At 59.6% G+C, this 27,589-nt stretch overlaps 1 protein-coding gene across 8 annotated transcripts in view; it reads right to left on the reverse strand.

The window, feature by feature from the left end:
- TRPM2 (transient receptor potential cation channel subfamily M member 2) overlaps nucleotides 1–27,589 on the reverse strand; it is a 54,185-nt gene that overhangs the window by 5,623 nt on the left and 20,973 nt on the right. For 3 of the 8 annotated variants that reach the window (XM_039245484.1, XM_039245483.1, XM_039245485.1), the window contains exons 10-29: nucleotides 24,416–24,518; nucleotides 21,046–21,167; nucleotides 20,500–20,853; nucleotides 17,704–17,841; nucleotides 16,203–16,332; nucleotides 15,887–16,032; nucleotides 15,297–15,409; nucleotides 14,416–14,629; nucleotides 13,636–13,754; nucleotides 13,041–13,173; nucleotides 12,477–12,648; nucleotides 7,651–7,834; nucleotides 7,383–7,564; nucleotides 7,032–7,164; nucleotides 5,396–5,483; nucleotides 3,427–3,514; nucleotides 2,429–2,586; nucleotides 1,673–1,749; nucleotides 1,333–1,434; nucleotides 9–95 (exon numbers count right to left, since the gene is read on the reverse strand). In XM_039245484.1, the coding sequence (XP_039101415.1) occupies nucleotides 9–95; nucleotides 1,333–1,434; nucleotides 1,673–1,749; nucleotides 2,429–2,586; nucleotides 3,427–3,514; nucleotides 5,396–5,483; nucleotides 7,032–7,164; nucleotides 7,383–7,564; nucleotides 7,651–7,834; nucleotides 12,477–12,648; nucleotides 13,041–13,173; nucleotides 13,636–13,754; nucleotides 14,416–14,629; nucleotides 15,297–15,409; nucleotides 15,887–16,032; nucleotides 16,203–16,332; nucleotides 17,704–17,841; nucleotides 20,500–20,853; nucleotides 21,046–21,167; nucleotides 24,416–24,518 (2,843 nt within the window). Of the gene's footprint in view, nucleotides 1–8; nucleotides 96–1,332; nucleotides 1,435–1,672; nucleotides 1,750–1,874; nucleotides 2,070–2,172; nucleotides 2,277–2,428; nucleotides 2,587–3,426; nucleotides 3,515–5,395; nucleotides 5,484–7,031; nucleotides 7,165–7,382; nucleotides 7,565–7,650; nucleotides 7,835–11,551; nucleotides 11,624–12,476; nucleotides 12,649–13,040; nucleotides 13,174–13,635; nucleotides 13,755–14,415; nucleotides 14,630–15,296; nucleotides 15,410–15,886; nucleotides 16,033–16,202; nucleotides 16,333–17,703; nucleotides 17,842–20,499; nucleotides 20,854–21,045; nucleotides 21,168–24,415; nucleotides 24,519–27,589 lie in introns of those variants that run through there. The other 5 variants (XM_039245486.1, XM_039245487.1, XM_039245488.1 and 2 more) reach the window with 4 other exon arrangements.

Raw genomic sequence — 27,589 nt, forward strand, 5'->3', positions numbered from 1 at the left:
TCACTCACCGGGTGATCACAGGCTGCAGCGTGTGGTTGGGTCCGAAGCAACCGAGGGCTCCGCGCCCGCGCAGTCCTGTGCGGCCCATAGGGTTCCTGGGGAGGACGGTCTGCTTAGATGCCACCTGCGGGCGGTGGGGGGGGAGGGGTGGCGGGCGGGGGCCACGCACGGGGCGGCATGCCCGCTCCACCTGGCCCGCTCTGGCCCAGAGTTTTCAGACCCCAGGCCGCTGGGCTCGGCGGGACGCAGGGAAGGAGCTGGCGTGTGGAGGCTCTGAGAGCACATCCCACCAGCCTGGCCCCAGCCGCCTCCCCACGGACTGTCCTTCTGGGGACGATCTTGTCCTTTAGGGCCCCCAGGGGACAGGGCAGGAGGTCCAGGCCACCTTGGGGCCGGTTGGAAAAGGGAGAGGTCTCCTTGGGAGAAGTCGGGCACAGGTGTTAGTGTGGCTGTCCCGGCCCCCAGAGAGCGTGACCAGCCCACGGCACCCCCGACACGTGCCTGCATGGCGAGGCCTCGCGCGCGGGCAGGGCCTGCGGGCCCCTCTGCGGCTCGCCAGCCTGCTCCCTCCCACGGCCCCACCTGGTCTGCCCGGTGCCCGCGGCCGCCTGCACCGCGGCCGGGCCAGGGGCCCCACGCTCACGCCGCCGTCTCCCGCCACCTCCTCCCCCGGCCTCTGGCTCCAGGCAGACGCCCTCTCCTGTTCCAGGACATTCCCGAGAGGCCCCCCAACCCCCTCTCAAGCCACCTCAGACCCCGTCTGTGGTCCTCCCCCTAATTCTCACGGCGCTTCCTCTCCTCCTCCGGCCCCGGTGCTGCGGCCCTGGGCAGAGCAGGCGCCTTTATCTCCGGAACCCCGGCCGGCACACGGAGGTGACTGCCGGGCGTGGGGCCACCGTCACTCGGCGCCCTTACGTGGGATGTACTCAGCGTACAATGGGACACAGTGCCCGTCCCCACAGAGAACAGACGCAGGAAACACTGCCGCCGCCCTGCTGGCCCCTCGAGCGCCCCCCTCAGGCCCAGCCTGCTGGTTGTCAGAGTCCGTGGGGACGGCGGAAGTCACCGAGGGCCCTCAGGGTCGCGGGCCAAGCGCCCACGGCCCGCGGGTGAGTGCGCCTCGCCAGCTCCACACCGGCGTCCGGGGAGACGCGGAGAGGGGCTCATGGAGGCTCTGAGGCGACGTTTCACGTCGGTGTCTCTTCTGTATTTTGTTCACTTTTATCAGAAAGATGGCTAGTTGGCCATCAGGACGGCTGACCCCAGAAGCAAGCCCCCGAAGGCACCCCACGAAGGCCGGGCCGCCACGGGACGGCGGGCGGCCGCACTCACAGAGGGAGCCCGTCCTGAACCGCGTAGACCCCGTGGAAGCTCCTCCGGTCTGTGGGCCCGTCCACGGCGTTGTAGCTGATCCTGGACAGAGGCTCCAGGGTGCTGGGAGCAAGCGGAGGGGCCGCGTCCCCGTAAGAGAGGGCGGCGACGGCACTGGGCCGTCAGAGAGCCCCGTGTCCCTGGCAGGGGCCCCCAGCCCGGCGCCTCCCCGGAGTGTCCGGCCCTTGGGGATGACAGGGCACCCTGTCCAGGCAGGAAGCAGACCCTCGCCCCGACCTGAGCACGTTCTGGTTGCCGCCCCGCCCTCCCTCCCGCCAGGGCCCGGGACCTGCACACTCACTTCCCCACGGGGTCCACCAAGCCCTTGTCCTTCCTGTCGTCGGTGTAAAAGGGCGGGTCGTAGATGAGAAACTCCGTCTGCACAAAGACGGCAGTGCACCCTCAGCCTGGCACCCCGACCCCGGCTCGGGCCCCCAGAGCCAGGATGACCATGGCCGCTCCTCCTCCTGAAAGCACTCACGGCCAAGGACCCCGAGACCGACCCCAAAGTGCACACGGCAGCTCTGAGCCGGGGCAGCCTGAGAGGCCCAGCACACCCGGGGACCCAGCTGAGGGGGCTGGCGACACTGGTGGTCCAGGGGAGCCCCCAGGATGGGGCGGGGTCTAGGCTGGACCCCAGGGGGACTCCAGCTGGCGGAGACTGGGGAGAAGGAATGGAGGCCACAGCCTGGAACGTTCTGGAAAGGTCAGAGGGAAAGCCCGTGGGGGTGGGGAGGGCACGCAGATGCTGTTGCCCTTCCTCCCCCTCCCTCTTTGACGCTGTCCCTCACCTGCACTCACACAAGGGGCAGCGGCGGGTCCCAGGGGCGCTGAGGTCTGGGATGAGTGAGATGACCGGCAGTACGGGGCGGTCAGCTCCCCGCGCGGGTCAGCGGCCCGCTGGGCGCCCCGGGCTCAAATCCCAGCTCCGAGGCCTCTAGCTGTGAGGACCTCGAGACTCGGATGCCCCCTCTGCCCAGCACGTCCCTGTGAGGCTGGCCGTGTCGGAGCACGGGCACCTCTGGCCCGGCAGGGGGGCGCCGGGACCCGCACTCACCTCCCAGGGCACCTTCTCGTTGGGCACCGGGAAACGCGTGACGTGGGAGCTGGGGTACAGGAGGTGCCGGGCGCTCACGTGGTGGGGGTCGCCCACGCCCTCCTCCTTCTGCCTGCCGTCCAGCTCGAGGTCCTGCCCCTCGGAGGCCTTCTGGGGTGCTGGGACAGCCACAGGGGGCCATGGGCAAAGCTGGCCCCACGACAGGGGCCTCCTCGATGGTCCTCCCCCAGAACTGGGCCACCTCTGCCTCCCCGAGACCAGGCTGAACGCCGCCAGCCCTGAGGGGCGGCTCCCCACCACGGCTCTGGGGGGTCCGAGATCTGGGGTTGGGCAGCGTCCCCCCAGCCAGCACCCACCTCCCTGTGAGGCGCCCCAGAGCTCTCGGTAATCAGCTGGACTCACGGCCCTTACGGAGGCCCATCCAGTTAAGGGGGCACATGTGCCCCTTTGGGGTCAGCGCCGCCCCAGGAGGGCCAGTCTTGCCCATTCTTGGCTGGCTGCAGACTTAGAAGCATGGACTTTGAGGGGCACCTGGGTAGGTTAGTCAGTTGAGCGTCTGACTTGGGCTCAGGTCATGATCTCATGGTTCATGGGATTGAGCCCCACGTTAGGCTCTGCACTGACAGTGCGGAACCTACTTGAGATTCTCTCTCTGTCTCTCTCTGCCCCTTCCCCTGCTCACCTTCTCTCTTTCAAAAATAAACAAACATTAAAAAAAAAACAAACTCACACAGACTAAGGTTTCTGCACCCGGTCTGGGTCTCGGGCGCCTGCTGGAGCGGCCCCTCCTGTATAGTGGGAACCAGGCCAGCCAGGGGCTTGGCTGCATGGGGCCCCCGCTTCCGTGGGGCAGTCTTTTCTCCCCCGGGCCCTGGGGACCCAGGAGTAGCGAGTCAGCGACCCCCAGGCCCAGCCTGCCGCCTCTCCTCCCCACAGACCCCAGACTCAAGAGAGCACAGGCCAGCAGGGCCCAGCGGCTGACAGGGCCGCCCACTCACCTGGGGCGGGGACGCCCTCCTCTGAGCCGAAGCCGCTGTCCCTCAGGGCCTTCACGACCCAGTGCAGCGCTCTGGACATCTGGGCCACCTGCAAGGCACATCCCAAACTGGATTTGGTCCACGCCTGCCCCGTGCGGCATGGCCTCCCCCCGCTGAGCCAGCGAGGGCGCTACGGGAAGGCTGCAGCGAGCCCGCCGGCATCGGAGCAACCTGCTTTCCCCGGAGGCACGGCGGCGGGTCCCCGGCAGCCCACCCGCGAGACGCAGCGGCTACTGGGACTGGACACAGCGGAGGCCGCTGAACCAGGGGTGCCCGGCTACCCACTGAGGCTTCCCGTGGCTCTTGCTCCTCCCAGAGAAAAGAAACTTCTGGAGGCCAAACATATTCAACTACGGGAGAGCTGGGTGACCCATGGGGCCAGAACTCAGTCCAGCAGCAGCTGTACCCATTGGGGAGGGACCGCAGGGGAGAGGGAGGCCCGGGCAGAGCCCCGCACGCAGCGGGCCCGGGGCAGGGGCTGGCTGGCGGTGGGCACCCCGCCTTCACGGGGGCCGAGCGGCTTGCCCCCACCTGCCCCAGCAAAGCTGAGAAGAGACAGGTTCCAGTGACAGCACGTGGGCTCAGGGGCGGCCTGCTGGGAGGCTGCTGCGGGTGTCGGGGGCTCTCAGAAGGAAGCCCCAGCAAGAGGGGCACAGAGGGGCCGGGGCCCGATGCCCTCCCAGTCCAGCCTTCTTATCCTGGAGGCCCGCGGCCTCCCTGACCGCCAGCCCCTGCATCTGCCCTGATTGCCCCACCTATTAAACCACAGCGTGACAACAGACTCTGGTGTCTGTGCCCCTCAGACCGGAAAGTGCTGGAGGGGAGACAATGCCTGTTTGCTCTGACATTTCCCAGGCCAGCGCTGGGTGTGGCACGGGGGGGAGGGGGCACCAGGAACACGAAGTGATGGATGGATGGATGGATGAGGAGAGGAAGGAGGGAGGGAGGAGGGAGGCAGGAGATGGATGGAAGGAGATGGATGGATGGATGAATGAATGAGTGGCTGGATGAATGGAAAGAAGGAAGGAAGAAGGAAAGATGGATGGATGGACAGAAGGGAGGGAGGGAGGAAAGAAGGAAGGGAAGAAGGGAGAAGGAGAGCTAGAAGGAAGGAAGGATGATGGATGGATAGATGGATAAACGGATGAATGAATAAATGAGTGAGCAGATGGAAGGCTGGGAGACCAGGTGCTCCAGAGCCTGAGCCCGGCTGGCCTGCACGGTGAGAAGTCTCGGACGTGAGGCTGCCCGGGGCTGCCTGTCTCAGGCCCAGGGCTTGGAGTCCCGCAGTGTGGCCCGACGGGTGGGGGCCCATCAGCGGGTACCGACGGGGGACGAGCGGGTGGAGGCTGTCACTGGCGGCCTGCTGCCTACCGGCAATGTCCTCTGAGCTCCCCCTTGTAAAGAACAAGGTGAAGTACAGAAGCATCAGAAACCTGGCCCAACGTTCCGACCATCTGCAGCTGGTCTGGGACATCCACACACCTTCTGACGCTGCTCCTCAGCCCAGGGCTCCACACAGATGTTCTAACGCATCTGGCTGCCCCGTGACCCTCCCGCCCCCCAGCATCCGCGGGCAGCCTGGGAAAGCAGCGGCGGGCGTGTGGAATTCCCACGGCTTCTGACGTGGGGTCCCGCCTGCGCTCACATCCGAGGACGGCTCTGCGGGGGCCAGAGGAGGGAGGAGAGCGGCTCCCCGGAGCAGCACGCCTCACGGTGCAGGGCGGTGGGGCTCCGTGGGGAAGCGTCGGGCAGAATGTTCTGGAGGACAAAGGAGGCGCCTCTTCCGGGTGGGAACGATTGTCCTAACATTCCCCAGCCCCTTCTCTTGGCCATTTCCCCAGCGTGCTCATTCTAGAAGCCCCCGCACCACAGGGGGTGTCCGGGCAGATCCGTGGCCCAGAAAGGGCGGCGCGGGCCTGGAACCCACCTGCTCCTCCAGGGACGCCAGTCTCTGCCCAGTAGAGCCCGACCGCTTCAGACTTTCCATTTCCAGCAGGTCCACCACGGTGCTGATCCTGAAAATTCAGCCTGCTGAGCCGGCGTCACAACACGAGTCTGCAGGTACGAGTCGCTACCTGACCCCTGAACTTCAGGCAGCTTCCCCCGAAAGTACCGGGAACACACTTCTCTACAGAACGACACTGCCCGCTGCCCCAGAGGGGAAGACCTTTCTGCAGGTGGATGCCCCCGGCTCACACGGCCACGACGCCAGCCTGCGGGAGCGCCGCCGGGTGAGACGCAGGGATGAGCAGTCCTCACCTTGGCCGCAAGACAGCCAAGTGCAAAGTTCAAAGCCGCTTCTGGGCCCCACTGGGCTCGGGGGAGGGGCAGTGCTGCTGTTTGGGGATGTTTGTTTGGGTTTGTCTTATTTTGCTGCAACATGGGGCTTTGCTCAACTTTGGCTGCCAGGGGCCAAGTGCAGAGGCAAAGGATTCCACGGCCGAGCGCTGCCCGGACTCTCCGGCCTGGCTGTGCCCGGGGGGGGGGGGCGCGGGGGGGTTCCTTCTTCTCCCCTCAAGGGCCACCTGCAGAGAACACTCTTAGCAATAAAGTCAGCAGTCCCTTCAGTGAGCAGCGAGTGCTGGGCTGGGCCTGGGACCCGCTTTGAACGGTTGTCTAGGGGGAGGGGAGAAACGGGTTTCACGGAGGGCCCAGGAGTCCACTTCCCCCTCGCCACGTGTTTCCTAATCCCACAAAAGCCACGGAACCACTTCCTGCCGTGTTCCCCGGCCAGTCTGCGGCTTTGATGTGTGGTTACTGGAGAGACGGTGACAGAGTGGCTTTGGACCCCGTGACTCTTGTCACAGGGGTGACAAGCTTGTCAGAGACCCCACCGCATCACCAACAAACTCCCACCCCACTTTGTAGGCAGATGTGGGGGTGGTGGGCTCGGCTCAGCCACGGGGCATGGGGCTGTGTGCGCCACGCCGCCTCCTGGGGCCCCGGACTCCTCGCCCGACCAGGGAGGGCAGGTGGCTAGTGCCGAGCAGCATGACCCCTGCGTCTCCAGCCGGAACACGTGTCTGCTCTCCACGCCCCCCGCTCCCCGCACATTCTGGAAGCAGTACCAGGTGACGGCTGCCGTCCGGTCCACGGAGGAGCCCAGACACACCCAGCAAGGCAGGCACACAGCTCTGAGGAGAGGGTGCTCACCTGCCCGCAGGGAGCCCATGCTGGCTGCCCCCCGAGGCTGCGGGACGCCCCTCTCCCGGCATGGCCCACGGGTCAGCACCAGGGCCAGGAGCTGCCATACCTACATGGCCCGTGTCCCCTCCTCTCCTTACCCACGGAGAGACACACAGACAGCAGGACTAAGTCCCCCCACCTCTGCCTCCTAAGGAGGTCAGGGGTCAGCCCTGCTCGAAGTGCTGGGGCAGCCTTCACCCTCCTCCCCACCCGGCGGGGTCCAGCCGTCCGAGGCGGGGAGCCACGGGTCAGCTCGGGGACACAGGCTTCCCACCCCAGGGAGTGGTGCCCGGGCCCCCTCAAGGTGGGCCATGTCCCTGCTGCGACTTGGGACCGCGGGGGTTTCGCGCCCTGTGGGCCGCCCGGGCCGCCCGTACTTATTGCCAATGTCTTGAATCTTCTGCTCCGGCCTCTGCTTCTGCTGGTGCTGCTGGCTCTGCAGGTAGCTCTCTTTCAGGTACATCTCCCAGGACAGAAGGGCAGCCTCCTCGTTCTTCTCCAGCTTGCTCTCTGCGGGCACAGCGGGCAGACGGGGGGCCTGAAGGCCGCGTGTGGGGGACGCGGGAGGTCCTGGTGGGGAGGGGCCCGGACGGGGAGGAAGGGCGGGGGGACCCCACCCCACACCCGCCCCAAGGTCTGCACGCCTGCTGAGCCTCCAGGGTTCTAGAAGGAGCAGCCAGGCTCCCCCGCCGCCGACCACGCCCCGGGGATGGCGCAGGCGGCCTTACTGAGCTGCTTGCGCCGCCTGGCGGGTATCTTGAGGACGGCCCTCTTGATGAAGAGGTGCAGGTGGCTGAGGAGGATGAAGGGGGGCGGCGCGGGGGGCCTGCCATGGTACTCCTCTATCAGGTCATGGCGCTGGAACTTCCAGATCTGGTCCGTGTGCTCCTGAACCTGCTGGAACGTGTAGCTGGCGGGGGGCAAAGAGAGCGCGGGTTCCGTGAGACGTGGCCGAGGCTGCGAGAAGGACCCGCCACCGCGCTGCCGGGGCCTCACTTGAACATGGCGATGAGGAGGTTCAGCAGCAGGATGTTGGTGAAGAGCAGGTACAGGCAGAGCAGGATGACGGTCAGCCACTCGGGGAAGGCGGGCTCGTGCCGGACGGCATCGCTCTCGGGGCACTTGGGCTTGTAAGGGTCTGTGCCGTTGGGGCTGCAGTGGTCCAGGCTGAAGTTTACACCTGGAGGCGGGGGCGGGGTGTGTGCGCACAGGGAACAAAGACAGCCACATGGGGTCACCAGGGTCCTTCGGGCAATGGACGTCCCCAAAGCCTGGACACCCACACAACTGGGCGACGTCGGCTCAGGCCTAGAAAGAGGCGTCCGTCTACCCCCAAGCGCCCCTCGCTGGCCGAGGGAAGCAGGGACCCAGACCGGCACTCCTGCCCCGGGCGCACGCGCCTGGCCAGCACCCAGCGGTCCCCTCAAGGCCACGTCCTGGGCCCCGGGGCAGGGTCCACACCAGGAAGGGAGGGGTCTTGTCACCAGTAAGACACAGCCCCCAACAACGGGGAGCCCAGAGCCGTGGACAGAATCCAAGCGGAGAAAATGAACAACTCTCAGGAAACGAAGGGAAGCAAGGGGAAGGAAAGCTGTAGCACAGGTAACGTGCCCATACGCATGACAGGTGATTACAAACCGAAATGCAGTTCCACAATTTTAGAATAATGAAGGGTATAGAAAACATATGTCCTGCTTGGTGAGCCTGGGGGCTCAGCCGGTTAAACATCCGACTTCGGCTCAGGTCGTGATCTCATGGTTTGAGGGTTTGAGCCCCACGTTGGGCTCTGTGCAGACAGTTCAGAGCCTGGAGCTGCTTCGGATTCTGTGTCTCCCTGTCTCTCTGCCCCTCCCCTGCTTATACTCTATCTCCTGTCTCTCTGTCTCTCAAAAATAAGTAAAAACATTAAAATATTTTTTAAAAAGAAGAGCTCAAGTCAATAACATAACCTACCACTTTTTGAGAGAGACAGAGAGAGAGTTCAAGCAGGGGAGGGGCGGGGGGGGGAGAATTCCAAGCAGGCTCCATCCTATCAGCATGGAGCCCAACACAGGGCTTGAAGTCATGATCTGTGAGATCATGACCTGAGCCAAAATCAGGAGTTGGCCACTTAACAGAGTCAGCCACCCAGGCGCCCCAGCAACATAACCTTCCACTTGAGCAAACTCAAAGAAAAGCAGACTGAACCCAGAGCAAGCAGAAGCAAGCAGAAAGAAAGAATAAAGATCAGAATGCAAATAAGTGAAATGGAGAATACAAAAGCAATAAAGAAAATCAATAAAACCAAAATCTGGTTCTTGGAAAAAACCAACCAAATTACAGCCTTTTACCTAGACTGATCAAGGGGGGGAAACGGTTCAAATTGCTAAAGTTATAAATGAAAGAGAGAACATCACCACCAAACCTACATAAATAAAAAGAACTGTAAGGAAATACTACAAAATTGTGTGCTAACAAAGTAGGTGGAGTAGAAAGGACAAAAAGTCCTAGAAAGAGGCACCACAGGGGACTGAAAAGAAACGGGAAATCCAGACAGATCTGTAACAAGCAAAGAGACAGAAGTACTAATTTTAAAACTTCACACGAAGAAAAGTCCAGGCCCAGGTGGCTTCACTTGTGAATTCTGCTGAATGTTTGAAGAATTAAAACCAACCCCTCACAAAGTTTTCCAAAATAGTAAGAGGAGGGAACACTGCTAACTCGTGCTAGGACGCCAGTGTCACCTTGATGCCAAAGCCAGACAAAAACATTTCAAGAAACGAAACTACAGACCAATGCCTTTCATGAGCATAGATGCAAAAGCTCCCACAAAACACTGGCAAACTGAATCCAGCATCACATAAAGAGTATTACACACCGTGAGTGAGTGAAGTCTGCACAGGGAGTCCAGACACGTTTCACATCTGAAACTCAGTTAATGTAACACACCATGTTAATGGCGTAAGGAACAAAACTCACGTGGACATTTCAACAGACGCAGGAAAAGCATTTGAGAGAATCGTGCACACTTTTATAACAACAGCAGTCAAGACACTAGGGATGGAAGAGAGCTTCATCGCCCTGAAGAAGGACACTTACAAATAACCCACAGCAAACATCGTACTTAATAGTGAGACTGACAGCTTCCCCCTCTAAGATCAGGCACCACAAAGGGATGTTTGTTCTGGACACTTCCATTCAATGTTGTACCAGAGGTTCTAGCCAGGATAATTAAGCAAGAACAAGAAGTAAAAAGGCATCAGATGGGAAAGAACAAGTGAAAATATCTCTATTTGCAGAAGACATGATCTCCTGTACAGCGAATCCTGGGCAATCCACTAAAAACTGGCACAGCTATAAAGAACCTCAGCAAGATTGACATGCAAATACAGCGTCTTTCTCTAAATTTTTTAAATGTTTATTTATTTTTGAGGGGGGGTGGTGCACACAAGCAGGGAGGGGCAGAGGGAGAGGGAGACAGAATCTGAAGCAGGCTCCAGGCTCTGAGCTGTCAGCACAGAGCCCGACGCAAACCTTGAACCCATGAGTTATGATATCATGACCCAAGCCGAAGTTGGCTCGGCGACCTTGAGCCACCCAGGTGCCCCATTTACAGCATATTTCTAGACATTAGCAGCAAACAATCCAAAAATGAAATGACTGAACCAATTCTCTTTACAACAGCATGAAAAAGAATAAAACACTTCCGAATACACTTAAACAAAGCTGTGTAACTTACACACAGAAAATTACAAAATTTTGATGAAGGAAATTAAAGATCTAAACAAGCAGGAAGGCATCCCATGTTCACCATCAAAATCCTAGATGCTTTTTGGAGAGACTAAGAACCTGATCCAAAAATTCGTGTGGACCTAAGGGACCCTGAAGCCAAAGAAATCTTGAAAAAGAAGAGCAAAGTTGAAGGCCTGACACATTCTAATCTTAAAACTTACTACGAAGTGACACTCCCCGGGCTGTGTGGCGTCGGCACAAGAGCAGACATACAGGCCAAGAAACAGAATTGAGAGCCTGTCAATAAACCGTTTCATTAATGGTCAATTGGTTTTTGACAAGGGGCCAAGACAATTCAATGGGGATTTCAACAAACTGGGTATTTGGATTGCATAAGAATGACCTCTATCTCACACTGTCTACAAAATTAACTTAAATAGCGCAAAGGCCAGAAGTAAGAACCAGAGGTCTAACTTCTAGAATAACAACACAGACATAAATGGTCATGATCTTGGGTCAGGCAGCGGGCTCTGAGATACGACAGCAGAACCACAAGTGACCAGAGCGATCGCTGAGGTGGACTTCACCAAAATTAAAAACCCTGCGGCTTCAAAGACACCATCTAGAAAGGGACAAGATGGCTTGCAGAATGGCAGAATATATTTGCAAATCAGAAATACGAGAAGGGACCGGGGTCCGTATAGCTCAGGAAGAAAGAAACATAGCCCACTCGAAACATGGGCCAATGATAGAGGCAGGCGTTTCTCGAAAGAAGACACCGAACGGCTCAGTGAGCACAGGGGATGTGCTTGGAATCGTTTGCCAGCAGGGAAATGAGGTGCATCTCATGCCCACGGGGACGGCCAGAAGCAAGAAAAGACGGACAATGACAAGCCAGCGCGAATGTGGGAACCGAAGCGCGGGGACCTCGTCCACAACGTTGGTGGTGGGGACGTCAGACACGGCGCAGCTGCTGTAGAAAACAGTGTGACCGTTTCTCAAAAAGTTAAAGACAGAGTTGGCACACAGAACCCAGCAGGTATACACGCCACTCCCAGACCTTCATCCACGCGGGATGGAAACATATGTCCACACCTCAGCATAACTGGAAAGTTCTAACTGTTATAACAGTTCCCAGCAACGTTATTCACAACAGCCAGAAGGTAGCTACAACTCAGAAGCTCACCAAATGACCAACGGGGCCTGTCCGTGCACGGAAGATTGTTTAACAGTAAAGCGGGATTAAATGCTGACATGGGCTACGATACGGCTTAATCTTGAAAACATCACGCTAGGGGCGCTCGGGTGGCTTAGTCGGTTGGGCGTCCGACTTTCACTCAGGTCATGATCTCGCGGTTCGTGGGTTCGAGCCCCCCGTCGGGCTCTGTGCTGACTGCCAGCTCGGAGCCTGGAGCCTGTTTCAGAGTCTGTGACTCCCTCTCTCTCTGACCCTCCCCTGCTCACGCTGTCTCTCTCTCTCTCTCCTAGAAATAAATAAAACATTAAAAAAAAATTAAAAAAAAAAAAGAAAAAGAAAACATCATGCTAAGAGAAAGCAAGACACAAAGACACGTTACATTATCCAATTCACATGAAATGTCCAGCAGAGGCAGATGGTACAGAGGGAAAGTCGATTAGAGGTCATGGACGGTTGAGGGCACGGGGAGTGACTGCTAAGGGGTGTGGGTGTCTCTGGTGCCTGATGCCAATGTTCTAAAATTCAATCCCGTGAGTACTGACAAAACCACTGAAGCACAACCTCACACAGGTGAGCTTTTCACAGTGTGTGTTACATCTCGATGATGCTGTCGGAGAGTAAAAACTCAGTGTACAGAGAGGGCTCTCTCCATCTAGAGGAGCAGGAGGGACAGGGGGCATGGGCTGTGGGGGAGGGGTGTCAGAGCCCCAGGCCGCACCCTCGGCCCACCCCAGATCTCAGCCACAGCTTCGAGGGACAGCTCAGGCTCCCCCCGCCACAACTAAGCATCACACACACCTGCCCCCTGCTACCAGGGCACCCGGGGAGCTACCCCACCCCTGCCCCTCGCCCCCCAGCCTCCTGTGAGCCTTCCAGCCGCCCCCGCTGGAGCCATCGGGGGCCCGCGTCCTACCGTCGATGTAGGCCGGCATCTGGCCGAAGATGGTGAGGTACGACTGGTAGACGACCCCGCGGAAGATCCAGTCCACCCGGCTCTCGTTGTGGATGAGGATGGCCTGCTTGGCCACCCCGAAAGACACCACCCACACCGCCAGCAGGAAGAGGAAGAAGAAGACGTCCTTCATCTGCAGAGACGGGCGGGGGTCACTGGCTACAGCCGCGCGCACCCACACGCTCCCGCCGCCCCCCAAGCCCCGGTTGCGCACTCTGTGGTGGTGGGAGGAGCCGCTGTCACCCTAGGCAGGGACACTTGGGCCACAGCCCTGGTCTGCCCCCCACATCCTAATAGGGTGCCGGGTATGACTGTGACCCATGGAGGGAGTGACAGGAGCTGTAACAGGGATTGGGAATGAGCTGTGGAGATCAGGGGAGGCTACCAGGAAGAGGTGACAAACAGGCAAAGACCTGAGACGGGCATGCCGGGGTTGGGAGCCGGAAGGCAAAGCGGGGATGTGCTTTGCTCAAGCCCTGAAGCGCCTCACTTGCAACTGGCACCCGGACCCCATGATCCCCTTACCATCCGCTTCACGATGATGATCTTGGGCCCCAGCGTCTTGCTGATGGTGAAGATGTGCATCAGGCGGAGGCAGAACATGATGAAGTCCAGAGAGAGGATGATGCGCCCGGGGTACAGCAGCGCCGGTATGAGCCTGGCCCCGAGGCAGAATCAAGGACCCCTGAGCTCCCTGCGCCCAGAGCCCGTCCCCAGCTGCCTGCTCACCTGCCCACGTGTGGCTCTGGGGGGCCCCGGACCCCGAAGTACTAAAAACAGGGTGTGAGCTCATGGGGTAGAGCCTCCAGGCAGGTGTTAGCCAGAAAGGTCCAGAAGCCCAGCCGGGCAGGGGAGGCGGGCCACGTGGTGGGCTGGTCCCTCTTGCTTCATGGAGAAAGGGACTGTGGCAGGGACGCATGTGGCCCTGATGGGCAGCAGAGCGGCCCGGGGCCCCAGCAGCGTCTGAAGGAGCAGGGGCTCCGGCACGTTCCTCGGGCTCCTCCAACAGTCCCAGGGCAGATTTTGTCCCCCGGACAGATAGCGGACACGTTCAGAGGGGACGCGAGCCCTGGGGTTACAGCCACCGACGGGAAGGCTCAGAGGCGACAGGGCGGCTCACCTGCAGGTCAGTCCTGCTATGAAGAGCAAGATGGCACCGATGTCCAGTTTATTCCAGAAGTCGCTGAAGTACAGGAGCGCCATCTTCATCAGCCCGAACTCATCAGGGTCATAGAAGAGCTGCGGGGAGACGAGGGCAGGGGCCTGGCTGCCATCACCGCCCTCCCCTCCGGCAGCAGAAACACTCCCTCCTTCCCGGAGAGCGAGGCTCGCCAGGGAGGGGACCGATTCCCGCCGCCCCTGGGTCCCCTGGGTGGAGGAAGAGTGGGAGAGGAGCCCAGGCAGAGGTGTCACCAGGCGGCCCGGAGCCCACCCTCCGGCCCACCGCAGCCCTGCTCAGTCCGCAGATGCCTGTGGCTGGGGCAGCCCCCATCTGTGCCAGCCGGCTTCCCACAGGACCTGTCCACCTGCCTCCACGACACCCCGGTCCCCGGCAGCAGGTGGGGCAGCAGATGGCCCCACGCAGGGAGGAGGGCACGCACCCCCTCTGCTCTGGGGCTGCCGCCTGGAGGCTGGGGCTTTGCCCCCTGGGACTGGGTCTGGCTTCAGGAGGCTGCGCAGCCAGAGGAGAGGCTCCCGCACCTGCCTCTGGGGACCCCGAAGCCACCCTGGACTCCGACAGCAGCGTCTAGGCGCCCGGTCAGCCCGCCATGGGCCAACGAGAGAAGGTGGCCCAGTGCAGGTTCTGGCCCGGGCGCCCCCTGGTGGGGGTCAGGACCGGTGGACGGGCCGCGTGGGCTGGGGACCGTGGGGAAGCAGGGAGGGGGCCGGGCAGACACACCTGCCGCAGCTCCTCGCACACGAGGGAGAAGAGCCAGAAGTAGATGAGGTACTCGCACCACGAGGGCGTCGGCTGGAAGTCCACCATGAGCACGTAGGCGAACAGGCACAGGAAGGCAAAGTAGGACAGGATGTTGAGGTGGAAGATGACCACGGGTGCGTTGAAGAAGGCTCGGACCCGGAGCAGACCCCGCCCCGTCTGCAGCCTCCTCTCCCTGCATGGCAGATGCAGGGGGGAGGGGGTGGCAGGCTGTGAGGGGCCCGAGAGCACGAAGGACCTCTGCCTCCCCCGAGGAGCAGGGCCAGTGTACTCGTGTGTGCATGTCACGTGGCAGAGATGGGAGTCCTGGGCACAGGCTCATCCATGCAGCCCACTGACACCCCTCCCACAGCCACGCAGGGGCCCCACCGCACAGCCCCACGTAAGGGAGGGCCCCAAAAGGCACTTTGGCTCTGGTTCTGCCAGGACTAAAATGAAATACTTGGCCATGGTGGGGACTCGGGGCAGGGGGGTGCCCAGTGCAGGGTGGGGATCCAGGTCAGGGTGGGGGCCCAGGGCAGAGGGGTGCCCAGGGCAGGTGGGTGCTCAGGGGAGGATGGGGGCCCAGGGCATGTGGGTGCTCAGGGCAGGGGCTGCCCAGGGCAGGTGGGTGTTCAGGGCAGGGGGCTACTCAGCCCATGAAGGGTGCTTGGGCACAGCAGGTGTTCAGCACACAGGGCCCCCTGCCCCCTCCTCCTGCCTTCATGCCTCTCTACCCTCTCTAGGACCCGGTGGCAGCCACCAGGACAGACGTGACCTACTCCCAGCAAGCACATTTGGGAAGGAAGGTCTGAGGCCCTGCACCACTCCCCTGCCCCCCAGTCCAGCAGCCAGGCTGGCACCTGAAGGAGATGAGGCTGGTATAGAGCAGCGGGAAGGCCAGCATACACAGGATCACCCGCCAGAGCCCGTTGTCCACGCAGAGCTGGCCCCACCACACCTTGGTTAGAAAGGCCTGTGGACAGAGGAGGCAGCGTCAGGCCAGTGGGCACCCCCTGTGCCCCGCCCCTGAGGGTGAACCATGTGTCTGCTCAGTGCAAAGTGCCCGCATGCCCCCAGCACAGCCCTCAGCCACGCGGCGAGGCGGGCAGCACGGGACACGCCCCATCATCTGCCAGCTGAGGAGGAGGCTCCGGGTGGGCAGGGCCAGGCCAGCCTTTCCCAGAGGCAAGCGCTGGGGCCGCCCCGAGGACTGCAGGCTCCCAGGTAGGGACCCCCACCCACTCTCTCTCGGCGCCAGTTTCCCGACATGCAAAGGGAGTGAAGTGGGTTTGTCGGGCCACAGCACACGACCAGGCCCAGGCCCTGTCCCCAGGTCCCCAGGGGGCCCCGGAGCACAGGGACGCGTGTGCCTCCGTGGGAGCGGGAGGCTGCGTCCGCACCGGCAGCACCACGGACAGCTCCGCCCGGATGCAAGCCCGCCGGCGGTCACCTGGACGCCCCCGTGCGACACGAACTTCATGTCCTTGGCCTCCAGGGCCAGCTGCAGGCAGGTGGTCTTCCCCCAGGCCTCCGACACGCGGGTGAGCAGTTTCTGAGCTCGGTCCTCGTCCTTCCGGTGGCACTCGGTGAACACCCCTGGTACAGGGAAGATGGGGTCATGGCCGCGGGCTCCCAGGCCCTGACGCGGGGGACGGCCTCAGGGAGCTGCCCCAGCAGACGACACGGCCTGGGCAGGACCAGGGACGAGGACCCTGGGGGACAGGTGAGGAGGGGCCAAGGTCCGAGGCCGCCACTCGTGAACCCACCGATGGCTCTGTGCTCATACTCGTCCGCCAGCGCCAGCATCTCCTCCAAGCTGTCCGTGTCCTCCTCCTCCTTCGACAGCTCCTTCAGGATCTTGCTGCAGGCCAAGGCCGCGGCGATGCAGTCCTGGCTCTGGGCACCAGGGAGGCCACAGTGAGGGTGTGGGTGGTCCAGCCCGGGAACCCCAGACACACTGCCCAGGGGTGATGAGAACAGAGCCCCCATGACACCCGGGCCATTGGGTGATCACTTGTGCCCCTGTGTGTATGCAGTGGGCCGCCCCGAATCTAGAGGGGAGCCTTAGCTGGTGGCCTGGTCTCCCACACTGGCCGGGACAGCGGTCTACTCTCTCACCCAGAGCGCAGACCTGACACAGGCATGAGTCTCACCACCTCCTGGGTATCTGGTCAACCCCAGGCAAGGGGCTGCAGGGCAGGAATGGGACCAGGTCCGTGCAAGACCCCCTAGGCTCTGGGCGCCCTTCCCCAGTGGCACTGCCAGTCCTAGGCACCAGGGATGCTAAGAAAATCTCAAGGAAAGCTCCTGAAGAACTGCGTGTTCGGAAGGCAGCACTGGGCCAGGACGGCCCAGGGGGCTGCTGGCAGAGCCTGGAACTGTCTGGGCCTCCCGTCCACTTTGCCCCACGGAGCATGTCTGAGGCCACAGCCAGGCCCAGCTCCCCCACTGACCCACCACACACCTTGGGAGAGAGCAAACCCCCAGAACCACAGAGGAGGTAGGAAGCCACCAATGCCACTCTGCTGGTGACACTGGGGAGGGGGCCACTTCCACAGGAGCAATTTGAAAGGCCAACACTGAGAGGTAGGGGACCTCTGAGAAAAAAATGACACTTTGCCTTTAAGGAGAGAACCTGCTTGAGGTAAAGGAGAACCCCGTGTGAGAGATTTGAGTCCACAGTGCTCGGCTTCAGGCCCCACATGGCATGTCCTCCGTCACGACCACCAAGCTGCCCACGGGCCCAGTGATGAGGGAGCTGCTGACTGATGTTCCCGGGTGGCCCAGAAAGGGGCTCAGGGCAGGCGCATCAGGGACTCTCCCATCTAAGTACCAGACTGTCTGTATTGAGACACTGACCTAGTGGTCAGTGGAAAGAGATGCAGCCCCCTCCAGGGATGTGACTTGCCCACGGTGTCTAGTGAACAGGACGGCCACCGCGCAGGTGCCGACCCAAGGGAACCCACCTGTGCGGGCCCTGGAGGGCAGCCCCTCCCAGCTGCGCGTGCCTGCTGAGCTCCGCCCGGGACAGAACGGCAGGAGGCAGCACACCTTTTTAAAATTCTTTCCTTGCCTGAGCCAAATTCTGTTCTCCAACACTGGGCACCCTGGGGCCCTTCTGGGGTCAAGGACGCCCACTGCCCTCCTTCCAGGGCCACGTGCTCCTCCACCTGCTCTCAGCACTGGGGTTTCTGGCCACACTCCCTGGCTGAAGCCCCATCACTAATCCACACATGATCTTACGTGCTGAGAAACACGTCTGGTTACCTGTGCCCAGATGATTTCTGCCAGCTCCCGACGATTCTGGATGATGGCCCAAATGAGAAGATCACGGACTGGGTCCATGGTGAAGGCCACATGGCCTGGCGAACGCTTGTAGAGGGACCGGAGACTCACTCCCTGCACCTGGTGAGCAGTGGGCATTCAGAACCCCGCCTAGGTCCCCACTAGCTTCACTACCCCTGGATGTACCTGTTGGGTGTGCAGGCCTGAGCCCAGCTCCACACCTTTCCAGAACCACTGTCCCTGGAGGGCGAGCCCTGCAACCTGCATCTTCAACAACACTGTAGTCAACCTCACGCACACTGGAGTTTAAAAGCCGTCACTCTGGAGACGTGTAGAAACATTCAGAAAGTGGGACACCCAGCTAACTCCTTAACCAACAACTGTAGCCTCTTGTTACACACCAGGCACCTCTAGTCTCCTTCGTCTTATCTGATGGCATCAAAGCCTTTTCCTGCGAGGTAAACTTCCAACACAGAGTCTGTTATGGATTCGTGGCAGTGAGCTCCTCAAGGAAACCCACAGAGTGTCTCCTGCAGAGAAGACCAACAACGAATTGTTGCTCAACAGACAAGGGTCACTTGTGAGCAGGAGGGCACCACGCCCCCAGGCACACTCAACTTACACAGTCACATGGGAATCCAGCCTCCTACCTGATCAGTAAGTAAACACCTACTCAGACGTTCGGTAAATAATTACCGGAGGTGAGAACAACTTCCCACATCAAACACAAAATTCCACTTTCTGTAAGTGATTTTAGAAATTTCCTAAAGGCTCGTCTTTATATTTAAAAACTTGATTAATTAAGTTACAGACGTGGTTAACTGTAAGCTTCCACTTTAGACCTTCTTACAGGGTATGTTAGATACACTGGAATCAAGAGCAGAACTGTGAATATACAAAACCAAGCCACAGCCACATCTTTCTCAAGGCTCAGGCATGGCTTACCTGTGACAATGGATGAATTTGAAAACCTGAAGAAAGTGTATAATTTTCTTGCAAAACAAATACCCAAATCTGATCTTAGAACACATAGAAAAGTTCAGCAGATAAATTATCAGAAAAGAAACAGAATATTCTCAGAGCTACTACCCAAAAAGGCACTGAGCCCCGATGGACTCATAGGAGAGCCTGCTGAGCTTGTAAGAACAGGGAACTCCAGCCACATAAACTGTTCTGGAGCAAAGAAATAAGGAAGGTTTCCCAGTGGTTTTCACAAGAGTAACATAAAGCTGATACCAGAACCTGACAAAGACAGCCCCCAAAATAAAACCAAAGCCTCATTCTGATGCAAAAACCATGAAAATATCGGCAACACAATCCAGTATTATACTAAACACATGTTACACTGCAATCAAGTGGAGATCAAAACAGGCATAAAAATGTTTTGCTACCGGGGCACCTGGGTGGCTCAGTTGGTTAAGCATCCAGCTCGGGCTCAGGTCATGAGTTCAGCTCACAGTTCATGAGTTCAAGACCTGTGTCAGGCTCTGCACTGACAGTTCAGAGCCTGGAGCCTGCTTTAGATTCTGTGTCTCCCTCTCTCTTTGCCCCCTCTCCCCCCCAGTCTCTCAAAAAATAAATAAATGTTAAAAAATATTTAAATGTTTTGCTATCACAAACTCTATTAAAATAATTCATCAAACTCATAAGTCAAAGATGAGGAGTTTAAATATTCAAAAGGCTATTGACAAAGCTCTGCACTTGGGCTTCATTCGTTAAAGCTTAAATAATGGGGCTGTCAGTGCAGAACCTGCTTCAGATCCTCTGTCCCCCTCTCTCTCTGCCCCCCACCCCGCTCACGCTCTGTCTCCCTCAAAAATAAGCATTTAAATAAAAAAGCATAAAGAGCCAGGAGAAGGACACTCGCTAACAAAAATTCAGAAGCCAGTCTCACACTTAACACTGAGATGGGGCAGGATTCCATCGAACACAGACGGAGACTAGAAAACAACGTCTCCCGTCCTCTTGTGTGGCAGTGCACATGCCGGGCACCTCAGAGATATGGCGGGATCTTGCTGACCTGACCCCGTGAAAAGCCAATTTCGCCTGGGGGCCAGGACAGGGTACAAGGCACGAGGGAGGTCATTTTCCCCGCGTAACCTTTTGTACCATCTGAAATTTTTAGAAAGGGAGAATAATGGATGAAAACGTGTCCCCAAAATTCATACGTTGAAGCTCCGACTCCCAAAGTGACTGTATTTGGAGACAGGGCCCCTAAGGAGGTGAGTAAGGTTGAATGAGGTCATAGGCTGTGGCCCTGATCCTATAGGACCCATGTCCCTGTAAGAAGAGGAAGGGACACTACTGCTCTCTGTATCTCCCTGCCTGCACACGGAGCAAAGACCACGTGAGGACGTGGCAAGAAGGTGGCCGTCCTCAAGCCGGGAAGAGAGGCCCCCCCGGAAACCAGCCCTGTGATGCCCCCGACTTCAGCCTCCAGACCGTGAGGGACTAAATGCCTGTCGTTTAAGTTGCCTGGTCTACGGTATTTTGTTATGGGGGCCCTGGCAGACTATGTAGGGAGCGTATTTCTTTCCCAATAAAAGTAAAGGATAGTTTCTTTAGAAAAGAAGCTCTAACTCTTAAATACTGAGAACAAACTGAGGGTTGATGGGGGGGGGGGACAGGGGAGAGCGGGGGATGGGCATGGAGGGCACTTGTTGGGATGAGCACTGGGTGTTGTAGGGAAACCGATTTGATAATAAATTATATTAAAAGAAAAGAAGCTCTAAGGATACGGCCGTGGCCCGGCACAAGGGCCACGTCACCAGCACGCACGTTCAGCTTGATGTTCGGCATGGGCAGCAGGAGCCGCGGCCGGTCGCCGGTCCGGGGCCGGGGGTACAGCGGCTGCGTGAAGTCTCCCAGAAGCTCCCGGAGCACCTGGGCCACGTGGTGCATCTGCACGCGGGGGGCGGGGGGCGCGCAGACCGGGCGCTCGGGCTCCTCGGCCAGCGCCTTCTGAAGCTTGCTGTGGAAGAGGCAGGAAGGGTCCAGGCTCTGGTACAGATAGAGCAGGGTGTCCCACGTGACGAACTCCTTCAGCCGCACCCCGTTCTCCAGGAAGAGCTTCACGAATTCGGGCTTGTTGGAGACGAGGGCGGCCGTCATCATGGGGTGCAGCTCTGAAGGCTGAGAGAGAGCACCGTGGGGGGCGGGCCCCACACACCCCGATCGCCACGCCGCTGGACACGGGACTGCCCTCGTCTCCTCCGTGCGGAGGATCCAGCGGGAGGGCTGGGGTGGGCAGAGGCCACCCTCCGGGGCCTGGCCTCGCTCCTGCGGGCCACCAGGCCCTTCCACAGGGCAGCCCAGGGACCCTACCTTCCACTGCCGCTCGTCGGTGAAGATCTCGCTCCGGGCGATGTCCACGCGGTTCCACGCCACTGCTAACTTCAGCTGGTGGTCCCAGTTCTCGTGGCCAAAGTGGTCATGGCTCCGAGAGGCTGTAGGTAAAAGCACGCGCGTCAGGGGGCTTCCGTCTGGGCCTCAGAGCCATTTTAATGTCAGACAGGGAAGGATTTGTCACCAACCCCCGTGTCTCCTCGTGCTCAGCGGTGGAATCTCCCGTCCCCTCCCCCACCTTTAGGAAAGCACTTTTCCTTTCAGTGCTGGAATCAGAGAATCTCCGGGTTGGGGCCTCACTCTGGCTCAGCCCCGCCCCCACCTCCTGGCCAAACCCCTCAGCCGCAGAGCTTAAAGACGACACAGGTCTCACATGAACATTCAGAAGCTACTTTCCTTTTTCGCCTTGATTGCAAAAGCGCCGCCTCACCCAGGATCTCACCCGGCTAGGCCCCCTCTCCCTTGCGGGCTTTACACCTTAAAGCACTGGCTGCTATTGGGGGAAGAAAGCAAGGAACTTGGACCCTTACCTCACACCACACACAAAACCCACCCTGAGATGTGCCACAGACACGACACGTAAAGGCGGTGCCCGCAGAGCTTCCGCAGCGAAACACAGGGAAATAGGTGCAGCCACAGGGCAGCTAAAGATCTCCTGGGGCACGAAGAACACGGACGGGGCAGGACAAAACGCATAGATGAAGCTCCAGGGAAGGGTAAGCCTTCTGCCCTTCAAAGACTCCCTGAAGGGACTCCGAGGGCAGGCCAGGAGCCCAGAGAAATGTCCCCAGTGCAGATCTGTAGCGAAGGCTTCGTATCAGACTATTTCAAAGCTCTTACACCTCAAAACTGAGAAGACAAATCACCAGATAAACACGGATGGAAGCTCTGAAAGGCATGTCACCCGGATGCTAACACGCGGCCAACAAGCCAAGAAGGGACGCTACGTGTCATCCGCCGTCAGAGAGACGCAGATTCAAGCCGCCCTGGGCTGCCACTGCACGCCCACCAGCACAGCCCCGGTGTCAACCGCTGAGCCTGCCCGGCGCTGGTGGGGCCGCAGGGCGGCTAGCGCCCTGTCCGCGGCTGGTGGCGAGGTAAGACGTGCCATCGTGCTGGAAAACAGTGTGGCATTTTCTTTACGAACATGCTCGTGCCACAAAGAACCAGTAATTCCACACACCTAGATGCGGACCCGAAAGAAACGAGAACAAATTGGAGCTTTTATAGGAGCCCCTCACCGGGGGCAGGCTTCGTGTCCAGAGACAGGTGAGGGGGAAGCCAGGGGCCCTACCCTCGCGCGGTGAGGTACCGCTCAGCGGTAGAGAGGGACAGAGTTCTGACACACCAACGGGGAGGAATCTCAAACATGCTGCACTGAGCTGGTGCAAGACACGAAAGAGCCGCAAACATGGGATTCCATTTCTGTGAGTTTCTAGCACAGGCAAAACCATCTATAAGGACAGGAAGCAGACGGACGGTTACCCAAGGCACAGGGAGGCGTGAGCGAGCTTTCCCGGGGGGGGAGGGGCACTGCCCCATATCTGGATCGTATTCATACACGGGGTGTGCATCTGCTCAAACACATCCAGCAGTAAACCCAGGATGGGGGACTTTACCTTAGTTAAACCATAACCTCAAGCAAGTTCATTTTTAAAGGGGGTTGTCATTGTCACTGGGGTGCCTGGGTGGCTCAGTTGGTTAAGCACTGGACTCTTAGTTTTGGCTCAGGTCATGATCTCATGGTTCATGGGTTCAAGTCCCACATTGGGCTCTGAGCTGACAGTGCAGAGCCTGCTTGGGATTCTCTCTCTCTTCTTCTCTCTCTGCCTCTGCTGTTTTTTCTCTCTCCCTCAAAATAAATAAATAACCCTTTAAAAGGGATTGTCACTGAAAAGCCATATGAATATTTCTATTTTTTTCATATATATACATACACATAATAAAAAGAGAGTCGCTTTCTCCTTTCTCCTAGAAGCCCACCGCCTCTCCCCTGAACAACCAATTACAACCAATTACACTGTGTTGACTTCCAGAAATAAATATGTCCTCGCTCTCCCCCGTGATCTGCTCTGCCCCCGGCACCCACGGGAGGCGCCGTGACTTCTGGCTGACGTCTACACCTGTGTACCACTACGATCGAGAAATTAAACATTCCCACAGCCCGCACGCCCTCCCCGCTCAGCACCTGCCCCAGGAGAAACCACGATTCATGGTGTTATCTTCACTTGCTCTTGAACTTGCAGAGCAGACGCTGGGCTCCACCCTGGCCATGAGCCGCAGGCCTTCCCGCTCCCAGTGCTGTGCAGGGATGGCCATGCTCGGGCCCCCAGGTCCCTCGTCACTGCCGCCCAGGGGATTTCAGCGGACACCCAGCCTGTCTCTTCCTGCTCCTCCAGTCCCTTCGTGGAAGAAGGCAAGGAGGGGACAGATGCTCTCACTGCCCGTCTGTGAACAGAAGGGTCAAGCGCCACGAGGTAGGCACCGTTGAACCCGTGGTCACCCAGATATTTGCACCCGCTTCCCGGCCTTCCGTGTTCTCGGTGGCGAGGACGGCAGGGGCCACGGTGGCTCCGGCTCCAGCACATCATCGCTCTGAGTCTATCCAACTGGCTCTTCTGGGTTCTTCTGTCCTCCTGGACAGGGGTCTTCAAATGAGAACCCCGGTCCCGGCCTCAACCACCTCACTGGCTCCGTGAGGTTTCACGTGCAGCCCTGAGTCCTCCAGTCGAGAGGAGGCCGCGGGACAAGCCCAGGTTCGCCCCTCCTGCAAAGCTTCTGCCGCCCCGCTCTCCCTGGGCCGCGTCCCTCGGGGGTGAGGAGCGGCCAGCGGGCACAACGGCTGCCTGGTGTCGGGGGCGTTGTCCGCAGCAGGAGGGACGGGGGCATCGGCCGTCCCCCAGAATCCGGGGCAGAGGGAAGTGTGGGGTGGAGGGCAGAGCAGGGCTCGGCCCGGGAGCGGCCACCGCGGGAGCTTTAGCGCCCAGGGGGGCCCTGCTGCGTGGGGGCCGTGGGAGCGCAGGCGCGGGGGCACCAGGGACGGCGGCGGCAGCGCTTCCACAGCTGTCTTCCTTCCCGGGGCTGTATGTGCGGCTGTGATGGCCACGGCGGGACCACGCGTGTGGCCACACTCAGGCTCCGGCGAAGAGGTAAGTCGGAGAAAGGAGCCCGAACCGCCAGCCCCAGCCGCGGGCACCCACCTGCCTGGCAGGGGCGTGAGCTGGGCCCCCGCGTGGCCCACCGCCAGCTGCCCTCTGACCTGTGCCTCTGACTCAGGGGTGGGGTTTTGGGCGCCTCCAAACTCAGGGCCCCGAGCACCTCCATTCTGCTTCTCCCTCCCGACCCTCACCTTTCAGCAAGGCCTGCAGGATGGCCACGTCCACGTCCTGCTGGCCGTCCTTGCCTTCCCGGAAGATGGTCAGCAGCTGCCGCCTCCGTACAATGTCCTGGATCTGCAACAAACACAGCCCCGGTGGGGTCTGGGGGGACAGCGGGCCCCTACCTCCTCAGGGGCACCCGCAGCATCAAGGCCCCGGATGCACAGCCAGGGCCCAGGCGTGAGGCCACCACCTCGCACCCCCACACCCCAGGCAGTGAGGATGAAGATGCGTGAGGACCAAATACGGCATGTTCGTGAGTGGTCGGCCGGGTGGAGACACAACCCGAGGGTAAGGAATTTCACCCCCCACCATGACAGTGTCTGCTGAATACCCGACGGCACTGATCTTGACACTTCTCCCCTGGTTCCTCACCTTGCCTGCCTGCTGCCTACCCATCCATCCAACCATTCATCCACTCACCTGCCTACATATCAATCCACGAACCTATCTGCCCACCCTACCCACCTATCTACCTACCTACCCGTCTATATATCTAGCCACTTACTTTATCCATCCATCCATCCATCCATCCATCCATCCGTCCGTCTGTCCATCCATCCATCCGTCCATCCACCCATCCCTCCCTCCCTCCATGTATCTGTGTACATACACGTATCAATCTATCATTTATCTATTACCCATCTATATCACATTTAAGCCAACTACCCAACACTGTCCCCCATAACCCCTTCACCCTGAGGCCAGGGTGGCCCTTCCACAAACACATCTTCCTGCGGCTCCGCAAACCTTCAGGCTTCCGTCCCTGGCTCCCCAGCCGCCCACCCCAGCCTTGCCTGCCTTCCCGCCTCCTCGCCCAGCCTGGCTTCACTGCCCGCGACTCTGCACAGACCCCTCCCCACCTAGAGGGTGGCCTCACACGCCCCACCTTCACCTCTAAGACCCCAACCTTCCCCCCTCCTCCTCCGGGTCCACTTTCACGTTAATTCTGAAATACCGCCAGCCTCACCCTCACCCCCTCCTGAGTCTAACCCAGCCACCAATTTCAATTTGAATGACAGTGGCTGCCATTTGTTGAGCTCGGTGTGCAGACACAATACTCAGCACTTGGTATAGACAATCTCAGCCTGGCCTCTGAGTAATAATTATCCCCATTTTAAGGACAAGAAAAACAATGCTCAGAGAGAGCAGACAATTTCCCTTTGGCACACGGCTGTTTGGTGGCGCTGCAAGCCTGTGCAAGGAGGCTTCGTGGTGGACGCCTGTGTCCCCCCGAGGCAGCGTCTGAGGGAGAAAGGACTTCCTGTCACCTGCCTCCACCCACAGTGTGGACCGCACGCCGAGGTTTGCTAAGTGAATATCGGATCACAACCATGCCCCCGGGTCCCCGCCCCCCTGAGTCAGAGCGACGATGGCGAGTCCTGAGAAGGACTTGCACGGAACATCCGTTTCAGGGCCTGGAGTCGGCCTCGGAGAGTGGGTTCAAACGGGCAGCTTTTGACAACAGTGAGTTAGATCCGGTTCTAAGAATCGTCTAAATAATTTGTAAGTGAACTGGGGAAGGGCCCCGGGGCTGCCTGCCCACTCCCGACGCTCCTTGAGGAGCTGAGCTGACGTTCACGGCCGGACCTCCGCATCCTCCCAGACTGAGCTGCTCTCACGTCCGGACAACCTCACGGAACATCCGGATCTAACTCGGCCACCGGAGACCACAGTGCGCATGGACAAGAGCAAGGTCACTGCACCACCCACAAAACACCCAACCCTGCGCCTGCCCCTCCAGAGCGTCCCGGAGACCCCACCAGGGCCAGAACCCCTGCAGGCCCCCCTCCAGAGCACCCCAGACTCTCCACCAGGGCCCGAACCCCCCGCAGGCCCCCTCCAGAGCGCCCCGGAGATCCCGCCAGGCCGGAACCCCCTCAGGCCCCCCTCCAGAGCGGCCGCACAAGCCCCACCAGGGCCCGAACCGCCCCCCCCGCGGCAGGCGCCCTTCCACGTGGTCGGCCCCGGTTGCCCCTGTGGTCCTGGCTGGAGGGCACAGACTGCCCACGTGGCCCAAAATCAGACACAGTCGGAGGAGCTGAGCGGCTCTGCAGACTCACTCTGAGAAGCTCCTGTCGGCCACTTGAGACTTCGGATCTCTGGGGGTTTTACAACCTGGCTTATTGCTCACAGAACAGGATGCACAGCACAGACCCAGCTTCTTGCTGGGGAAACGGATCAGAGAGGCACCAGCTACCTTCCCCCAGGATCCTGCTGTGAAACAGAGCTCAGGTGACAGACGGATGGCCCCCCGGGTTCGGAGAACAGCGGGGACAGCGGGGTCAGCATGGCCACCGGAGCCTTGAGGTGCTGGGGACTCCCCGCTCGAGCTCACCTGGGCTGGTCCCGGCCATGTGTGTCAGGGCGACCGAGCCACACGCCTGCACACGCTCCCCCTCCGCCCCACCCCCCACCCCCTCCCCGTCTGCCTGGAGGACACCCTCTCTGAAGGGTCCCTGCAAAGTCCTCCCATCTATAAACAATTTCGGTAGCCACTTCAGGTGTAAAAGAATAAATGATGCATTTAAAAGCAAAATTACTGAGGGGCACTGGGGTCGGGGTGGCTCAGTCAGTTAAGCGTCTGACTTTGGCTCAGGTCATGATCTCGAAGTTAGTGGGTTCGAGCTCCGTGTCAGGCTCTGTGCCGACAGCTCAGAGCCTGGAGCTGCTTCGGATTCTGTGTCTCCCTCTGTCTGTCCCTCCCCCACTCACTCTCTGTCTCTCAAAAATAAATAAATGTTAAAAAAAAAAACTATTTTAAAAAGCACAAGCACTGAAAAGCAGGGCATTTACGTAACAGCTGTGATCGCCCTGGTCCTGGAGAAGTGGGTCAGGAATGAAGGGGGGTCCAAACCAGAGATCTCTGGGCACCCACGAGGCTCACAGCTCCAGGGCTGAGGAGACGGCAGAAAGTGGGGCCCCAGAGCCCTCAGTCTCTCTTCCAGTGTTTATAGTGACATTTTAGAAAGTCTTAGCAATCTGGTGGCTGGGTAAATAGTGTCATGCTTAAAAAGGAAGGAGGAAGGAAGAGACAGAGAGGGAGGAAGGAAGGAAAGGAGGGAGGGGGAGGGGAGGGAGAAAGGGGGAGGAGTGGAGGGAGGAAGGAGGGAGGAGGGAAGGAGGAAGAGGGTGAGGGAGGAAGG

This window comes from Hyaena hyaena, unplaced genomic scaffold, assembly GCF_003009895.1.
Source record: "Hyaena hyaena isolate Hyena2069 unplaced genomic scaffold, ASM300989v1 scaffold_254, whole genome shotgun sequence".
In the NCBI taxonomy this organism is placed as follows: Eukaryota; Metazoa; Chordata; class Mammalia; order Carnivora; family Hyaenidae; genus Hyaena; species Hyaena hyaena.